The sequence below is a fragment of the Drosophila erecta genome, unplaced genomic scaffold, assembly GCF_003286155.1.
Source record: "Drosophila erecta strain 14021-0224.00,06,07 unplaced genomic scaffold, DereRS2 tig00000283-arrow-arrow-pilon, whole genome shotgun sequence".
Lineage (NCBI taxonomy): Eukaryota > Metazoa > Arthropoda > Insecta > Diptera > Drosophilidae > Drosophila > Drosophila erecta.
In genome coordinates this window covers 1,200,778-1,218,725 of record NW_020825217.1, presented here as the reverse complement: position 1 = coordinate 1,218,725, position 17,948 = coordinate 1,200,778, and the positions used below count along the sequence as shown (strand labels likewise).

Genomic DNA, 17,948 nt, shown 5'->3' with positions numbered 1-17,948 from the left:
GTCACATGGCGTATACTCAATATGCGTATACTTTATGTGTACTTGCAGTCGCACTCGCAGGACAGCAGTCATTCCAGTTGCTCCGGATCACCGCTCGACTCCCCAGCGGGCACGGCCACCACGCCCAGCGTGCAACAGGTAATTCGATCAGTCTTGTAGAATTTAAATTAGTACCACCAACTGTAAGCTTATGAGATGCTGCTGGAGGCACCGTAATTCGAATAATACACAAACCGCCTGGCAAAACGTTCGGAGATTCTAATTTATGGGGAATTAGTTAAAAAAAAAGAAACAAAAAAAACAAAAAAATTAAAAAGACGTTGGGATGCCTCTTTCTTTCACCCCGTTGTTGCAGCAATTAAAACCCGCGCTGGCACAACGCCTATAAATTCGTTTCAAGTAATAATCATAAATCACATTTGCACACACGGCTAAAGGTTAGCGGATGGCGGAGGGAGGCGACGGGACTTATATAGTCTATAGACACCTGCCAATTATTGCTAGAAGCGGGAGCGGAATGGGAGCGGAAGGGGAGCGGACTAGGGATGCGTTCGTTGCACAACGCCAGAGATCGGATCGGATCGAATCGGCGGCCTTTAGCTAGCATGTGGAATTAATCGCTGAAGTTGACACCACCGCAGCTACGTGCCTCATTAAGGCCAATGTCAGGCAGCCAGCCAGCCAGCCAGCCAGCCAGCCAGCCAGCCAGCCAGTCAAGAGTAATTCTCCCCACTCGCACTGAGACTCAGATTCAGCTTCAGTTCAGCAGAGGCAGAGGCAGAGGCAGATTCAGATGCAGATACTCGAACTCAGCGCCGCAAAAGTGAAATCAATTCTCGCTGCGTCTTGCAATTGACGCCCACTCAGCGCCGATGCTCACGTCGTTGTCATACGGACGGACAAACTTACGGACAAATGGACAAACGGGCGGACGGACAGACAGACAGACCAATGGTCAGTGGCCAGTGGAGTGTGCGTGGGTCGAATTTGCACGGCAGAGTGTGCTGCGTGGGCAAAACAGTCATCGGATAAATGAATGAATGAAACGGGCCAAATTGATGCGGCCAGATTAAAGCCAGATTGATACTACAAGTGCTTGTGCATGATTCCGGTGAATTACGATGGAGGAAAATTAGTGAAAAGCAAGCAAGTCCGAGTTGGGAAAACACAACTCACGTAAGGGAAGAAACTTCAGAATAGTGGTCCCCAATTTCAGAAATTCAGAAATTGTGTTTTGTCTGTTTTACAACGTTTCTTCAAACCTTTCGGGGAACGGGCGAACATTGTTTTATTGCAATTCAAATTTAGCAGGGTTTTCGACCCCTAGTTGAACCCTGAAGACTCGGACCTGGATTCGGACTCATTCAAAGGTTTCCTGTCCTCTGTGTGTTTTTGTTTTTCTGCGCAGGCCAAATATTTGCACAAATGTTGCCGAAAAAGGGGGCAGAGGAGGAGGGGAAATTGTGAAATGGGGATAAATAATAAGAACGGCAAACAGAACGAGCGAGAAATGTGCAAAAGTGCAAACAAGCCAAACAAAATGCAAATTTGCCAGCCCGAAAAATTGGCTCTTTAATACGTTTTCGGGTGAATTTTGCGACTAAAGTTGCAGCGATGCGAAGTGCAAAGAAAGGCTCGTTCGTTCCGTTGGGTCTTTCAGATTCAGAAAGAAAAATCCTGAGAGAACTCCACAGATGCGTAGATACAAAATGTGTGCCTCTAAATATATATGTACTCGTATATATGTACGTATGTCTATACGGACTCTTTGACTGAAGCCGCAACCTGTGCCGTCTTACATACATATGTACATCTCCATCCAGATTCAGATTTCCCCCGGCGCAATTGCACAATTTTCCAACAGACTTCGTCCGACTTATTGAGTCGACGCTGACCATATGACCATATGGTCATGTACTGGCTCCGATTTGCCAGTGTCTTGGATTTTTTGGCGGAGTAGGGGGCTTGGCGCATGCGATTATTATGATTTTGTTTTGGATTTCGATTTCGGCATTCCTTACTTGTCGCTTTTTAAACACAAAATTTATTTATCTGATTTCTGGGTCAATAAATATAGCGCAGCGTGCCTAAAATTCAAATGGAACCCGATGCCGAAATGCCGAGAAATTAACAGAAGCGCAAAGGCAACATTGAAAAGAAGGGCGCGTTCAATCAGTGGCATCCGAACAATTTCTCGAGCAGACAACAAACAAAGTGCGCAAAAAGGGAAAACCAGAGAAAAAATAACGAAAAAATAAAGTAAACACATCGGCCTGGCCGACAATTCAATGACCTGCAGAATAATCGGCTAACTTTTTAATACAAAAGTAATAATAAAGCAGCTACCGACTTTTAGTTGATATTTAGTTCAGAAACCTAACAAAAGTTGCATAGACAGTTGTGCAATCAACTAAGGGTATTTTAGCAGCTCATATAGCTGAATGCAGTACGCAGTCAATCAACGAAAGTTGACACAGTGCGCGGAGCAGAGTGATGACCATCTGTTCCTGTCTGGGGCTCTGGGGCTCTGGAGCTCCTCCATAAATGGAACTGACCCAGTGCAGCCTGGATATCGAGATCGAGGTTACTTCTGTCTTCTGTCTTCGGTTTTCGGTTTTCAGTTTTCGGATTTCAGTTTTCAGTTTCTGTTTTCGTAAGCCCACCCACAACTTTCGTGAACTTCATCGAGTATGCCGTATGCACTTGTCTCGGTACAGAGAGCAGCACTGAACACTAAACTTTCTGGGCGTGGTGATTGTCGCAGATTTCTATCTGCTCACTGTAATATTTATAATTCATGAACAACTCGAGTGTCCCCAAACCCAAGTCCAAACCCAAATCCAGATGCCAAGCCCTAAGCCAAAAAGCGCGAAAAAGGTTGCTTGAGTAAATCACCGGGCAAATAAACAAACAAACAATGCCAAAAAAGCCGCTTTAGATAATCTGCTCCCAAGAAAACGGACCGCGATTCGTCATATCTTTATATCTGCGTCCAACTCTCGATAAACTGTGTCGAGCTCTCACTCGGAAACCTTAGCCAATTCCCGGGGAAACTCACACGGATGACAGGAATTTAAATTAAAGTTATATATCTCGGTCTGAGTTCCAGTTCTTCATATTATATCAACCACATTTGTTAGGTGCACATAGGGCGAAATACCGAAATACGTTTGTAGCCTAAAAATACGCTGTAGAACGGATATTTGGTCATATGAGCTGAGTCTAAACGCTAACTCACTCTCTAACTTCGATCTTTGCAGACCTGTTCGCGCCTGATCAAGGAGGGCCTGAAGCTGTCCATCCAGAGCAAGCGCAAGCTGTCCACCTGCGACTCAAGCTCCGGATCGGAGCAGCCGCACTCCAAGTACTCGCGACGCAGTAGCAACCACAACGGGCACAGCGGCAGCAGCAACAACAACTACAGCGGCAGCATGAGCAACGCCAACGATTTGGACGACGACTGCGAGGAGTCGAGCGATGACGACAGCGAGACCAAGTCGCAACCCAAGGGCCTTACTCCGGAGGACGAGGACCGACGGCGAAGACGCCGCGAACGGAATAAGATTGCGGCCACCAAGTGCCGAATGAAGAAGCGCGAACGCACACAGAATCTGATCAGGGAGTCGGAGGTCCTGGACACCCAAAATGTGGAGCTGAAGAACCAGGTGCGTCAGCTGGAAACCGAACGCCAAAAGCTGATGGACATGCTGAAATCGCACGGTTGCCAGCGAGCCGGAGGCTGCCAATTGCCTAGCCAACTGCTCCAATCGCCGGCCCAGAAGTACCTCAGCGAACTGGAACTGGAAACGGTGAGCAACGACGGTCCCAACTCCGGCAACAACAACAACCAGCGGCTGCAGAGCATACCCTCGATGGCCACCTTCAAGTATGGCTCCAAAACGGCGGCGGCCATGGCCCAACAACTGCCCACTGGCTACTGCAAGCCGTCGCCCAGCGCCCAGGAATTCGAGCATGCCGGCTACCAGCAGCAGCAGCAGCAGCCACAGTCCCTGAATCCCGCCGGCAGCAATGTGGTTGACCAGCAGCAGGCCAATCCCAGTCCCAGCCTGATTTCCGACTACGTGCCCAACTGCGACGGCCTGACTGGCAGTGGCAGCAGCCATCCCAGTCACAACAGCAGCAGCGGCGCCAGCAGCAACACCAGCAATAACAACAGCAACATCAGTAGCCACAGCAGCAACGCCACGAGCAGCACAACGCCCACCGCCACCAGCAGCGCCATTGAGTTTGTGAAGAACGAGCTGGTGGACTCGCAGAGCCCCTACACCACCGCCCTCAGTGCGGAAAGGTTCCTGTTTGAGCCCAGCGATGGTTTTCCGGACATCAAGCACGCCTGTGTTTTGCCCTCGCCCTGCGGCATCAATGGCATCAACATGGCCAGCGTGGTGAACACGAGCGGGAGCACCGGCAACAATAATAACAACCATAATAATAACAACAACAATAACCACCTGATGGACTTTCACCAGGGCCTGCAGCATGGCCACATTGGGGCCGGAGTGGGCGTGGGAGTTGGAGTTGGTGTGGGAGTCGGAGTGGGCGTGGGCGTGATGACCCCCTACGATGACGAGCAGTTGCTGCTGCTGAAAAACGGATGCTTTGCCACCGATCTGCTGTCCCAACTGGTGGAGGAGGGCGGCGAGTACGTCGACCTGGACTCAGCCACCGCCTTCATGAACAACGGCAGTTGCCTGGCGTGAGGAAGGGCGCCGGACAGGGAGCGGGATCGAGACCGCGACCTGCTGCTACCAGCCTTCGAACAGCCAAACAACAGTCAGCAACAGCAGCAACCAGACCAATACCCGGCCGGGAAGGAAGAGCCACCGACCAGTCCACAACTTGACGGGCAGGTGGAACTCGAACTCGAAATGGAGCTGCAACTCGGAGAGGAACAGGATCCGGCTTGGACTCATATAGACTACTGGTGCTAGGGCATCATCCACATACTAATGTTAATCTTAAACGCCACTCATCGACTAAGCAGGAGTACAGAAAGAGAAGCCGCAGTTCCCTCCAAGACCCACAACCAGTCCGTAGCGAAGATCCCATCCAATACGACCCCTGTTATCAGTTATAACTGAAGCTTTCTTCAAAGACAAAGCAACACCTTTTTCTCTAGCCTACAACTTTCTTACATAGAATTGAAAGCAGACCAAAATAGTTTCGCATCCTTAATTTTTTTAGCCACTTCTTACTAAATTTCGGATTCTTTTACCCTAAGGCGCTCTCTGTGATCGCTAATTTTTTAACACACGCAATCCAAGTTCTTCCAATAGCAGAGTTCCCCCAAAGGTCCGGATCCCGCGATTCAATCAAGGACCACTCGAATAAAACCCCAAACCCGAGATACACCCAGCCCCCAAAAGAAAACCCCCCCCATACCTTGATCCCAAGTCCGCCTGGAGCCGGCATCCAGCCTGTGGCTTGACTACCTCATGAAGCAAGAAGCAGAAACAATTAACAAGTAACTATCATTAAAGAGCTGTAAGGAGTAAGATGTAAAGAACGTAGAACAATGGACAAAAAGCAGAGGCAGAAAAAGCAGAAGCAGAAGAAGCAGAAACGAGAGCACACAAACACACGCGCAGCGGTGAAAGAAACACTTGCACAACTGTACATAACCAAATTTTTATACATTAACTAGGTATATCGATTAGCATTCCATTGCAAGCCTGCGAGAAAAGCAAGTCGAGGGAAGAAGAGCAGTAATCAACTGCTAGCAGTCACATCCGCATCAGTAATTATTAATTTTAATTTGTTCGATTCTTTTCTTTTCGATTCAAGCATAGATTTGTTTGCTCTTTGCTCACATCAAAGCCTTAACCATTATATTAATATGCTTATAAATGTATAAACAATCGAGAGATTAGAGGGAAATATTCGAGATGAGAAGCAAAAACAGTAACAGAAATAAGAAGCCCATGCGATATGACGTTTGATATTTTTTTCTAAAACCTAGGCTTAGTCAGTGATAAACCCTGTATGTATAAATACCGTATATACATACTCTTATACATATGTTTATGAATTTTTGTTTTTTTTTTGTGTCCATACATCGTAAGCTATGTTTAAAAAATAAGTAAAATTGCCTTACTCAAACACTAAATCGACAAAAAAAAAAAGATCTTTCAATTGACAACTAAACCTAAATTACTAATCTACACTTTGTTAAATCTTTTGCAAAACTAATCTATATATACCAGAACAAGAAAATATATAAATATAATATGTATACAAGAGATAAAAGGAATAAGAAATGTATTATGTATAAATTGGTGGAATCGAAGACCTTAAAGTGCTGCTAAAATGGAAACTTTGCAACTCCTTCTAACGTGCGCCTTATTACAGTTTAACGAAAATCCAATTTTGTAATTTATACTGTATACATATGGTAGGAAAAGTCGAATGATATATATATATATATACAAGCGTGTACTAAATCGAGGTTAAACTTATATATTTGTGTGTTTATTGCTTGATCAACGATATATACATAATTATACACAGATAAAGCAGTTAATTATATATACAAGTGTGTGTACAAACAGCTGTGAACACCAAAAAGTGGCCTAAAGGAGCATCCAACCCAAACAAATGTAATTCCCCCAACAAGTGCTTTGAAATTATTTCATATTTGTAATTGCCTCGAGTTGAAAAAGAGTTAACCAACGATACCGATAAACGATAAGCGATATAATTATATCTATGTTAAATACGCAAACTATTTATAACATGTAACAAACCCGATGAGCTTGTCAAGCTTTTTGAGCACCGCCTTTTTCTCTAGATCTACCAAGTCTACCATAATGTTATGTCACCACGATACTTCTCAAATAACACTCAAGAATGCGTGCCTAATTGTCCCAAATACGATTTTTGCGCATCTAACCGACAAAACCCTTTCCATTGGAAATGGAACTTTAAGATAAAAAATTGTATTGAGCATACATACCTTAAGAAAAGTTTACCTCACACACAGAAACACTCGCACACTACACAATACACACACACACACATAGAAGGAACCCTAGAATATTGTAGGGTGGGACTTCGCTCGCCGACAATTGATATTACGTTCAGCTTCCAACAAAATTACCCAAAATATACAAAAAAAAAAAAAAAAACAAAAAATACTTTAACAAAGTTTTAACAACTCAGGTCAGGCGAGTGGAGAGCTGCCAGGGTTGCCACCACATTCGATGTTAAATGTAATTCGTAACTGTAAATGTTAACTGTAACTGTAATGGCAAAATGCAATCAAGTCCATGATGTTAGCCCCGCTTGTAAAAATTATTTTATTTATTTTTTTGTATTATTTCCCAAGTTGTTTCTTTGTTTTCGATTAATGTTCTCTAATATATATAAAAAATATGACCATAAAGAGTGGCGTTTCAGTTCTTGAGTTTTGGGATTGGGGACTCTCTTCTGCCAGCAGCTGAAAGCGGAAGTATCCTTTAATTAATAGAGCATTGTAGGAGTAGATCAACATCATCGGAACAACACCACCATCCATCGCTCTCACCCACGCAGGACTCATCAATTCTTTAGTGGCGCATCTGCATTTTACCCACCTCGACCTCGACCACGACCTTTGACCTTGACCTGAGCCCAGACCCTCATTCTTAGCTTTTAGTTGTAGGTTACACAAAGTTTTTTCGACAAAAACCAAATAACTTAAACACAATATGCGCTACAAAAGTACCTGGACAAATGTAACGATAAACGATCAACAATAACTATAGATCAATCTTTGTTATTAACTTAAAAAGCGAAAACGATACCCGAACTCAGCTGCAGGTAGAAACGGGCCACACAATCCAATCCTCTTAAAAAAAAACCCAAACAAGTTCTGGCAAAAAGGTCCGTTTAATTGTATAGCTCTAGGCCTATAATATATATCCATGTATATTGCTAAAGATATTGATATAATTAATGAAATTTAAATGTGTAAATGTCCGCAAACCGCAAGAGCAAACAACAAAGAAACCTCCCACAAACTGTGCTAAAACAAACGTAAGAAATAATAAAAGAATGTGTCGAGATGGTCCAGATGTTATTTGTGTAATTTTGACCAGAGCAAAACTATACGAAAAATAGATCTAGTTGACTAACGATGTGAAAGCCAAACAAGAGGATCAACAGCAAAACAGAAATAGAGCAAAACCGCAACGAAGCCCAATCAATTCTATGTGTAACAGAAGGACAGTTGATAGTCGATAATGTTAACTCTCATCCCCCAAGTCATCCATATACCGTGTGTTTCATGTTATTCCGTAGCCTACCCGTATCTCTAACGCTCGCTGTATCTATATCTGTATCTCTTACTGTATCTGTAAACCATCGCCGATCCGACCACAACCGATCACACCACTCTAAAAGAACAACAATAAATTCAAGTTTAATATTCAAAAATGTGAGTTTCGCTTTTGATATATCTGCTCATGAATCTGGAAGCCACCCGGCGTCATCCCGCCCGGGGCACTACACCTGAGTCAACCTAACCTGCCTTCAGCGCAAATGAAGCTACATATACCCTTTTTCTAGAGACATGGTGGTTTAGTTATATTGCAATACACTGATCGCCCAAAACAGCCAATTTTTTAATTATCCTCAGTTGTTTCGAGGTTTATTCGGAATATAAGCCAGTTAAAGAACTTCAAGAAGTGATAATTAGATATCGGTGGATTCTTTTTAAGAGATTTCAGACTACAGGGTACTGCCAACGTGGTCACCAAGAACAATTGCTTACTCGATTATGTTCACTATTGGCGCGTGTCTCCGCGTGGGCGTGGGACAATCTGTCGGCAATCTACTCGACCCGATCGGCACCTCCAACCCTACCGATTTCAGATTCGATCTGCATCGCTGACGGGCGAGTTATAAACAGACGGTGACATCATATCTTGCAAGCGGGACTTGGTCTCAGAGAGTGCGACTGGCTGTGTCGCCAACTATTCGTGGATGGAAAACCCTCCCAGTCCCCGGTCCCCAGACCACGGTTCTCTATTCTCTATTCTCATTCGCAAATAATATGCATAAGTTGAAGGCTCGCTTTCGGTGCTCTGAGCTGCGATTGAGCTCGCGCTGGTGATTAATGCTGCCCCCGGCAGTGATTAATGCCTAATTGCTTATTGAATGTCATAACAGTAATAAAAGATCAAAAAACAGCGTTCGAAATCCTGCTCGCTACAGCGTGTGTCATAGATTGGGTCACCGCCTCCACGGGAGTCATGGGCGCCGGACACATGACATGTCGGATGATTCCCAGCCAGACAAGCCCTCTTTCTGGTCCTAACAATTGCTTGGGTACTCCAGCTTCTAGCCAATAATTTCATGCAGTGTATAAATGTATTGCACAAACAGCATAAGAAAACCTCATCGCTTCACGATCCTTTCTACCAGCGGTTGGCTTATAGAAATCCGTGATCGTTCCAAATGTCGCTCGACTAGAGTTCAAGATCTCGGTGTCCAGATCCCACGGCCGATGAAATATGTGAGCAACGGCGGTTGCAGAAGTCTGATAAATTATGGCACCTAATCGCACGAAATATCGGCCATAAATAACCGAGAACGCACTATCATTGAGCCAACTATTAGCAATCACAGTGGCACACGCAGGTGTATTTGTATTTCCATTCAGATAGTCTTACATGTGTTGCAGCACCGCGTATTTTTAGACGTGCGTTAAGTCGAAAATTATGCCACCCCGGCAAGAAGCAAGCAAAGCACAAGTGCGACTCTGACAAATGGGACATGTCTCCGTCGTCCAAAGGCTTGCTGCGACCACCTATGGCCAACATCCATTTGGACCACTCCCCGTGCACGAGATCCCACTGCCGTGCCGACCCACTGTCTGCCAAGGTCCCGTCGCCATCGGATTGGCTGGAAAAGTCGAGTCTCGGTGGAAAAGTCGGTGAGTCAGTGGTTCGGAAGGTCAGGAAACAGTGGCGGAGGTTCGCTTTTTTGTCGCGGCGATCGGTAAAAGAGTATCCGGCGAGCTCAAGAACGCAGTTCAAACGCCCACAATTGAGTTACTAGCTGGGTGGAGTTGGAACTGCTCAGTTCCGAAGAATATAAGAATAGCTTAAGATTATAAATGAGAAGAGAATCAAATCAATTTCAATTTGATTAACCCAGCACGCGATTCACAACTTGTTAATGGATAATTACAATATTACCGCATCAATGGATAAATCGCGAAGTTTACCAAATTATGTTGGTTGGATTTTGTTTAAGAGGTTTCCAGCTACTTGAAAACTTTAAGAACAATGATAAATCTGATTACTAGCCTCAAGTTCAAAACAAAATGTAGCCAATATTTAGTTGGATAATTTCCAATAACGATGGACGATCGATGTATCTTAAAAGTGTTATATTCACATTAAAACATACAAACATATTAAAACATACATACATATGCATGTACATATGTATCGTGTGAGCACGTGTGAGTAAAATGAAAGACGTGAAAAGTTCCGCAAACGAGGACACAAAGGGACGCAATAAAGATGGCGGCAATGGGACACTGAACATTTTTCGGTTTTCGCTGAATATTGAATCTGAATATTGGATGCCACATAAAAACAAAGTGCATATTTCTTGAAATCCCATTAAAATACAGCTTTTTAACTTGAAATCCAGCCATTAAGGCCATTAAATCGAAATTAAAATGGACGCTCTTGCCAGAGCGAGATAGCAACATCCCCTTACGAAATTTTATAACGCTGATCATGACTAATTGGCAATCAATCAATCTTTGATACTTACTAAGCGAGTGCTGCATTCAATTTGCATATGTACTATACTCTATTCAACCATTACTCACAGCAGGTATCCAGATTTTACGCTTTTTGTTCTCGGTTTCACTTTTTTTGCTTCGCTTTTTTTGCTCTCCACTTGTTGTTGTACTTTATGAATTTTGGCGGCTTGCGTATCGCAGTATTTTTTAGTGCCAACGCAGCCGCTATCGATATGTGGCATACATCGATATTCGGTGGCATCGTTGTACGGTGTTTTAGGATTTTTGACAAGAGTCCAGAATTTAAATACTGTCAAAGTTTTTATTTGTTCAGCCTAAAATACCATTTGTTATCAAGCACTTAAAACGTTTTTATGCGTAATGGCGCTAAAGTTTGAAATATCGTATTCATTGCCACCACTAAAGTTCCATCACTTACTCAAAATTGCGACGCCCACGCGTTAGCCCATTTTCGGGCTTACCGCGTTATTGTTCTGTTTTTCGTTCTTCCTCTTCTTGGCGCGTCGTTTTGTCTTGGCATTTTACCAATTCTGCCGATTTTGCCGCTGGAATGTGAAATAATCAAATAAAGCAGCTTGGAAATGGCCCAGTATACGCCCGACCAGCGGCTGGACACGCCCACCGCCCAGGAGTTCGGGTTTCCGTACCCACCATACGCAATCCAGGAGCAGCTGATGCAGGAGCTCTTCCGGGTGCTCGAGAATGGTCAGGTGGGCATATTCGAGAGTCCAACAGGAACGGGAAAGTCCCTAACGCTCACCTGCGGCGCACTCACCTGGCTGGCCAGGCACGAGGAGCTGGTGCACACGGAAATGCTGGCAAGGATTCGCGGCGTGGAACAGGAGTTGGCAAAACTGAAAGAGGAGAGCGAGCAGTCGAGCGACTGGCTTGAAAGCCAGGGAAAGTCCAGAGCACGGCGGGAGGAACTCCACAGGTTGCAGCACCTGCAGGAGCTGGTGGACAAACAAGAGCAGCAGCTGGTGCAAATCAGGAAAAGGGCGAAAATGCATAGGAAGCAAGGAAGGGTGCAACGAGGCAAGCTCGGGGAACTGGAGAAGGACCTGGAGTTGAGCTCCGACTCAGATTCAGAGCACGACACCGAAGATGGACCACAGGAAACATCCGAAGACCGCTATCGGCCTGTGCAAATATTCTTTTGCAGCCGCACCCACTCGCAGTTGGCACAAATTGTGGCGGAACTGCGGAAAACACCTCATGGCCAGTCGGTGAGGTGCGTTTCCCTGGGCTCTCGACAGCAATTGTGCGGGAATCCTCAAGTACGTAGGCTAAAGCATGTGGGCCTGATGAACGAGCGATGTCTGGATATGGCTACCAAGAAATCCCGGCCCAATCCTAGCAAAAAAAGTCGGCTAACTGCAGAGGCCAACAGTAGATGCCCGTTTAAAGCGGCTCCTCTGGTGGAATCCCTCAGGGATTTGGCTCTGAGCGAACCGTTGGACATTGAGGAGCTGGCCAATGAGGGCGCCGCCTGCGGTGGCTGCTCGTACTACGCCTCAAGATCGGCTGTAGAGCACGCTCAGCTTATACTACTGCCGTATCAACTGCTGCTCCAGAAGTCCGCCCGTAACCAGCTGGGCATCAGTCTTAAGGGCTCCATCGTAATAGTCGATGAGGCTCACAACCTATTGGACAGCGTGGCCCAGCTGCACGGCTCTGAAATCAACCGCCAGCAGTTGGAGCGGGCCAAGGTGCAGATCTCCTGCTATAAGGAACACTTCCAAAAGCGTTTCAACACCAAGAATCTCCTAAAGATCAACCAAATCATCTTCATAGTTCGCCGATTGCTTAAAATTCTAGATCAGCGCAAGGAAACACAGCCCAAAAGCTCCAGCATGATGCGCACTTATGAGCTAACCGCCGAAGGTGACTTTTTCAACATTAATCTGTGTGAGCTCCTGGACTTTTGCGCCCGCACTCGTTTTGCGAGGAAAGTACAGGGACATGCGGACAGGATGGAGAGGGAACCACGACCCAGTGAGAATCAACCCCCTGTGTCAACGGCGAGGAGTCTGATCCTCCACAGATTGGCCAGCGAGCAAAAGCAGAAAGAGGAACCCAAGCTGGTCAAAAGAAAAGCGGAAGACATCGAGGATAAAGCGGAAAAGCTTCAAGAACAGCAGAAGCCCCCAAGGAAGCCAGTTCAGGAAGCAGCTCCCTCGCCTATAAGACCATTGCTGGCATTTCTGGAAACCCTGACCAGCAATGCTGAGGATGGCAGAATTTTACTGGATCCAGTGGGGGGAACCTTGAAGTACGTACTGCTCGATCCCGCCGAGCAATTCGCCGACATCGTCGAAGAAGCCAGAGCGGTGAGCTACCCAAATCAATGTTGTGTACCTCTTAATCACATTGGAATATTCGGTAGATTGTAATTGCTGGTGGAACCATGCAGCCCACCCAGGAGCTGAAGGAGCAGCTGTTCACCAGGTGCCAGGATCGTTTGGTCGAGCGTTTCTATGACCACGTAGTTGAGGATGATGCGGTCTTGCCCTTTGTGATATCTAATGGCCCAAGCGGTGCTCCACTGTCCTTCAAGTTTGCTCACAGAGCTAGTGCAGAAATGGTGGGTCCCTTTGATATGTCTTCCATATTTCCTCCCTAATTGGCTACTCTGCAGCTCCAGGAGCTTTCAATGCTTCTTCGAAACCTCTGCCAAGTGGTACCGGGAGGAGTGGTTTGCTTCCTGCCGTCCTACGAGTATTTGGACAAGGTGTACAAATACCTGGAACAGTCTGGAACCCTCGAGACGATTCAGTGCAGGAAAAGCGTGTTTCGTGAGGTCTCCGGATCGGCCGAACAGCTTTTGGATAACTATGCGCTGGCCATTAAGAAACCTGCTTCGGGCGGAGCCCTTCTCTTAAGTGTCGTGGGAGGAAAGCTCTCCGAGGGCCTGAACTTTGCCGACGATCTTGGCAGAGCAGTGCTCGTTGTGGGTCTACCGTACTCCAACCGCCAGTCGCCGGAGCTGGGGCAGCGAATGCAGTACCTGGATGCGAAACTAGGACCAGGTGCGGGAAACGAATACTACGAGAATCTCTGCGTAAAGGCAGTCAACCAGTGTATAGGACGGGCAGTCCGCCACATCAAGGACTATGCATGCGTGTATTTGGTGGATAAACGGTTTTCCGATCCCAAGATACGCGGCAAATTGCCGAAGTGGATTTCCCGCCACATTGTGGAGTCGAACGCCGCGAACGGGGGCTTTGGAGCAGTTCAAGCGCGCACTGCTAGGTTTTTTAAGGGTAGATAAATTATACGAATAATTAATTGTATTCTAGCATGTATTCTTTAGTTATATTTTTTATTAAAATTTTCATTTTGTTAATCAACAAAATTTGCAAAGAATGTCAAAAAAAATAATCCATATTCAATCCATAATCCATATTCAGACAATTATTTTTAAAGTTGTGGTCAAAAAACTGACTATTTTATGTCGGAAAATCGGAAAAACGGCATTTGGCAAATATTCGATATTTTCGATGGGAATTTTCATCATAACTTCAATAAAAATGATCGAAAAAATGAAAGAATGACAGTTTTGAGCAGCTAATTACCAACGCTAACCATCCCTATTACTTTTTGACGGAGTTGGGAAAATACATTTTTTTTGATTTTTTGCCTTTTTTGTAAGGGGTGACATCAACAAAATTTGCAAAAAATGTCAAAAAAATTAAGTTTTTATTTTTGGATACAGTTTGATTGGAAATTTAAATACGAGCTCAACGATGTATGACATTCCATATTCAGACAAATATTTTTAAAGTTGTAGCCAAAAAACTGAATATTTTATGTCAGAAAATCGGAAAAACGCATTTTGGCAAATATTTGATATTTTCGATGGGAATTTTCATCATAACTTCAATAAAAATTATCGAAAAAATGAAAGAATGACAGTTTTGAGCAGCTAATTACCAACGTTAACCATCCCTATTACTTTTTGACGGAGTTGGGAAAATACATTTTTTTTTGATTTTTTGCCTTTTTTGTAAGGGGTAACATCAACAAAATTTGCAAAAAATGTCAAAAAAATTAAGTTTTTATTTTTGGATACAGTTTGATTGGAAATTTAAATACGAGCTCAACGATGTATGACATTCCATATTCAGACAATTATTTTTAAAGTTGTGGTCAAAAAACTGACTATTTTATGTCGGAAAAACGGCTTTTGGCAAATATTCGATATTTTCGATGGGAATTTTCATCATAACTTCAATAAAAATGATCGAAAAAATTAAAGAATGACAGTTTTGAGCAGCTAATTACCAACGCTAACCATCCCTATTACTTTTTGACGGAGTTGGGAAAATACATTTTTTTTGATTTTTTGCCTTTTTTGTAAGGGGTGACATCAACAAAATTTGCAAAAAATGTCAAAAAAATTAAGTTTTTATTTTTGGATACAGTTTGATTGGAAATTTAAATACGAGCTCAACGATGTATGACATTCCATATTCAGACAAATATTTTTAAAGTTGTAGCCAAAAAACTGAATATTTTATGTCAGAAAATCGGAAAAACGCATTTTGGCAAATATTTGATATTTTCGATGGGAATTTTCATCATAACTTCAATAAAAATTATCGAAAAAATGAAAGAATGACAGTTTTGAGCAGCTAATTACCAACGTTAACCATCCCTATTACTTTTTGACGGAGTTGGGAAAATACATTTTTTTTTGATTTTTTGCCTTTTTTGTAAGGGGTAACATCAACAAAATTTGCAAAAAATGTCAAAAAAATTAAGTTTTTATTTTTGGATACAGTTTGATTGGAAATTTAAATACGAGCTCAACGATGTATGACATTCCATATTCAGACAATTATTTTTAAAGTTGTGGTCAAAAAACTGACTATTTTATGTCGGAAAAACGGCTTTTGGCAAATATTCGATATTTTCGATGGGAATTTTCATCATAACTTCAATAAAAATGATCGAAAAAATTAAAGAATGACAGTTTTGAGCAGCTAATTACCAACGCTAACCATCCCTATTACTTTTTGACGGAGTTGGGAAAATACATTTTTTTTGATTTTTTGCCTTTTTTGTAAGGGGTGACATCAACAAAATTTGCAAAAAATGTCAAAAAAATTAAGTTTTTATTTTTGGATACAGTTTGATTGGAAATTTAAATACGAGCTCAACGATGTATGACATTCCATATTCAGACAAATATTTTTAAAGTTGTAGCCAAAAAACTGAATATTTTATGTCAGAAAATCGGAAAAACGCATTTTGGCAAATATTTGATATTTTCGATGGGAATTTTCATCATAACTTCAATAAAAATTATCGAAAAAATGAAAGAATGACAGTTTTGAGCAGCTAATTACCAACGTTAACCATCCCTATTACTTTTTGACGGAGTTGGGAAAATACATTTTTTTTTGATTTTTTGCCTTTTTTGTAAGGGGTAACATCAACAAAATTTGCAAAAAATGTCAAAAAAATTAAGTTTTTATTTTTGGATACAGTTTGATTGGAAATTTAAATACGAGCTCAACGATGTATGACATTCCATATTCAGACAATTATTTTTAAAGTTGTGGTCAAAAAACTGACTATTTTATGTCGGAAAATCGGAAAAACGGCTTTTGGCAAATATTCGATATTTTCGATGGGAATTTTCATCATAACTTCAATAAAAATGATCGAAAAAATTAAAGAATGACAGTTTTGAGCAGCTAATTACCAACGCTAACCATCCCTATTACTTTTTGACGGAGTTGGGAAAATACATTTTTTTTTGATTTTTTGCCTTTTTTGTAAGGGGTGACATCAACAAAATTTGCAAAAAATGTCAAAAAAATTAAGTTTTTATTTTTGCATACAGTTTGATTGGAAATTTAAATACGAGCTCAACGATGTATGACATTCCACATTCAGACAATTATTTTTAAAGTTGTAGCCAAAAAAACTGAATATTTTATGTCAGAAAATCGGAAAAACGCATTTTGGCAAATATTCAATATTTTCGATGGGAATTTTCATCATAACTTCCATAAAAATGATCAAAAAGATGAAGGAATGACAGTTTTGAGCAGCTAATTACCAACGCTAACCATCCCTATCACTTTTTGACGGAGTTGGGAAAATACATTTTTTTGTGATTTTTTGCCTTTTTTGTAAGGGGTAACATCAACAAAATTTGCAAAAAATGTCAAAAAAATTAAGTTTTTATTTTTGCATACAGTTTGATTGGAAATTTAAATACGAGCTCAACGATGTATGACATTCCACATTCAGACAATTATTTTTAAAGTTGTAGCCAAAAAAACTGAATATTTTATGTCAGAAAATCGGAAAAACGCATTTTGGCAAATATTCAATATTTTCGATGGGAATTTTCATCATAACTTCCATAAAAATGATCAAAAAGATGAAGGAATGACAGTTTTGAGCAGCTAATTACCAACGCTAACCATCCCTATCACTTTTTGACGGAGTTGGGAAAATACATTTTTTTGTGATTTTTTGCCTTTTTTGTAAGGGGTAACATCAACAAAATTTGCAAAAAATTAAAAAAAAAATAATTTTCTTTTTTTTTGATACAGTTTGATTGGAAATTGAATTACGAGCTCAACGATGTATGACAATCCATATTCAGACAATTATTTTTAAAGTTGTGGTCAAAAAACTGACTATTTTATGTCGGAAAATCGGAAAGACGACTTTTGGCATCTTTTTGGTGTCCTATTCGGAGGTACATATGTGTACCAAATTTGGGGCCTGGCATGTGACAGTCAAAGGAGCCATCTGTTGGGAAAATAATTTTTGGTTCTTAAAGTTTTTCATCGTGTATATTGGTTCGAGCAGCTGCTGAGCATTTAGCCGATAAGCGAACCAGGGCTGCATCTGCGCAAGGGGAATTCTCGATTCGATTTTTGCCACCTCTCCGGCAGCACCGATAGTTTTCGATAAGCATCGATTTTATTTCCAGCTCTAGAAAAACTGCGTTTTTTCCCCGTGTTTTTCGTGTTTTAAGCCCAGAAGTTCTTTTCCGAATGAACATGTAAAGCCAAACCGATTTGTGCGGTGGATCGGGGACTAAAGATTCGAGCTGTGCTGTGTGAGGGCTTTTAAGTGTATTGAAGGTGCGCAAAGGATCGAAAACCTTCGAAACACCCGTTCTTCGTGTGTGTGTGAGTGT

General features: G+C 42.5%; 2 protein-coding genes across 2 annotated transcripts in view; both read left to right on the top strand.

The window, feature by feature from the left end:
- Nucleotides 1-7,145, top strand: part of LOC6555567 (activating transcription factor 3) — a 31,818-nt gene extending 24,673 nt beyond the window's left edge. Inside the window, exons 4-5 of the mRNA XM_001982448.3 lie at nt 49-138; nt 3,261-7,145. Coding sequence (XP_001982484.3) covers nt 49-138; nt 3,261-4,721 — 1,551 coding nt within the window. The 3' untranslated portion in view covers nt 4,722-7,145. The remainder of the gene's footprint in view (nt 1-48; nt 139-3,260) is intronic.
- A 4,052-nt stretch (nt 7,146-11,197) lies between these two features.
- On the top strand, nt 11,198-14,089 carry LOC6555706 (ATP-dependent DNA helicase DDX11). The gene is made up of 3 exons (XM_001982447.3): nt 11,198-13,110; nt 13,167-13,364; nt 13,419-14,089. Exons 1-3 carry the CDS (start codon nt 11,362-11,364, stop codon nt 14,049-14,051), a joined length of 2,580 nt encoding a protein of 859 aa, XP_001982483.1. The 5' UTR covers nt 11,198-11,361; the 3' UTR covers nt 14,052-14,089.
- The last annotated feature ends 3,859 nt before the right edge of the window (nt 14,090-17,948 follow it).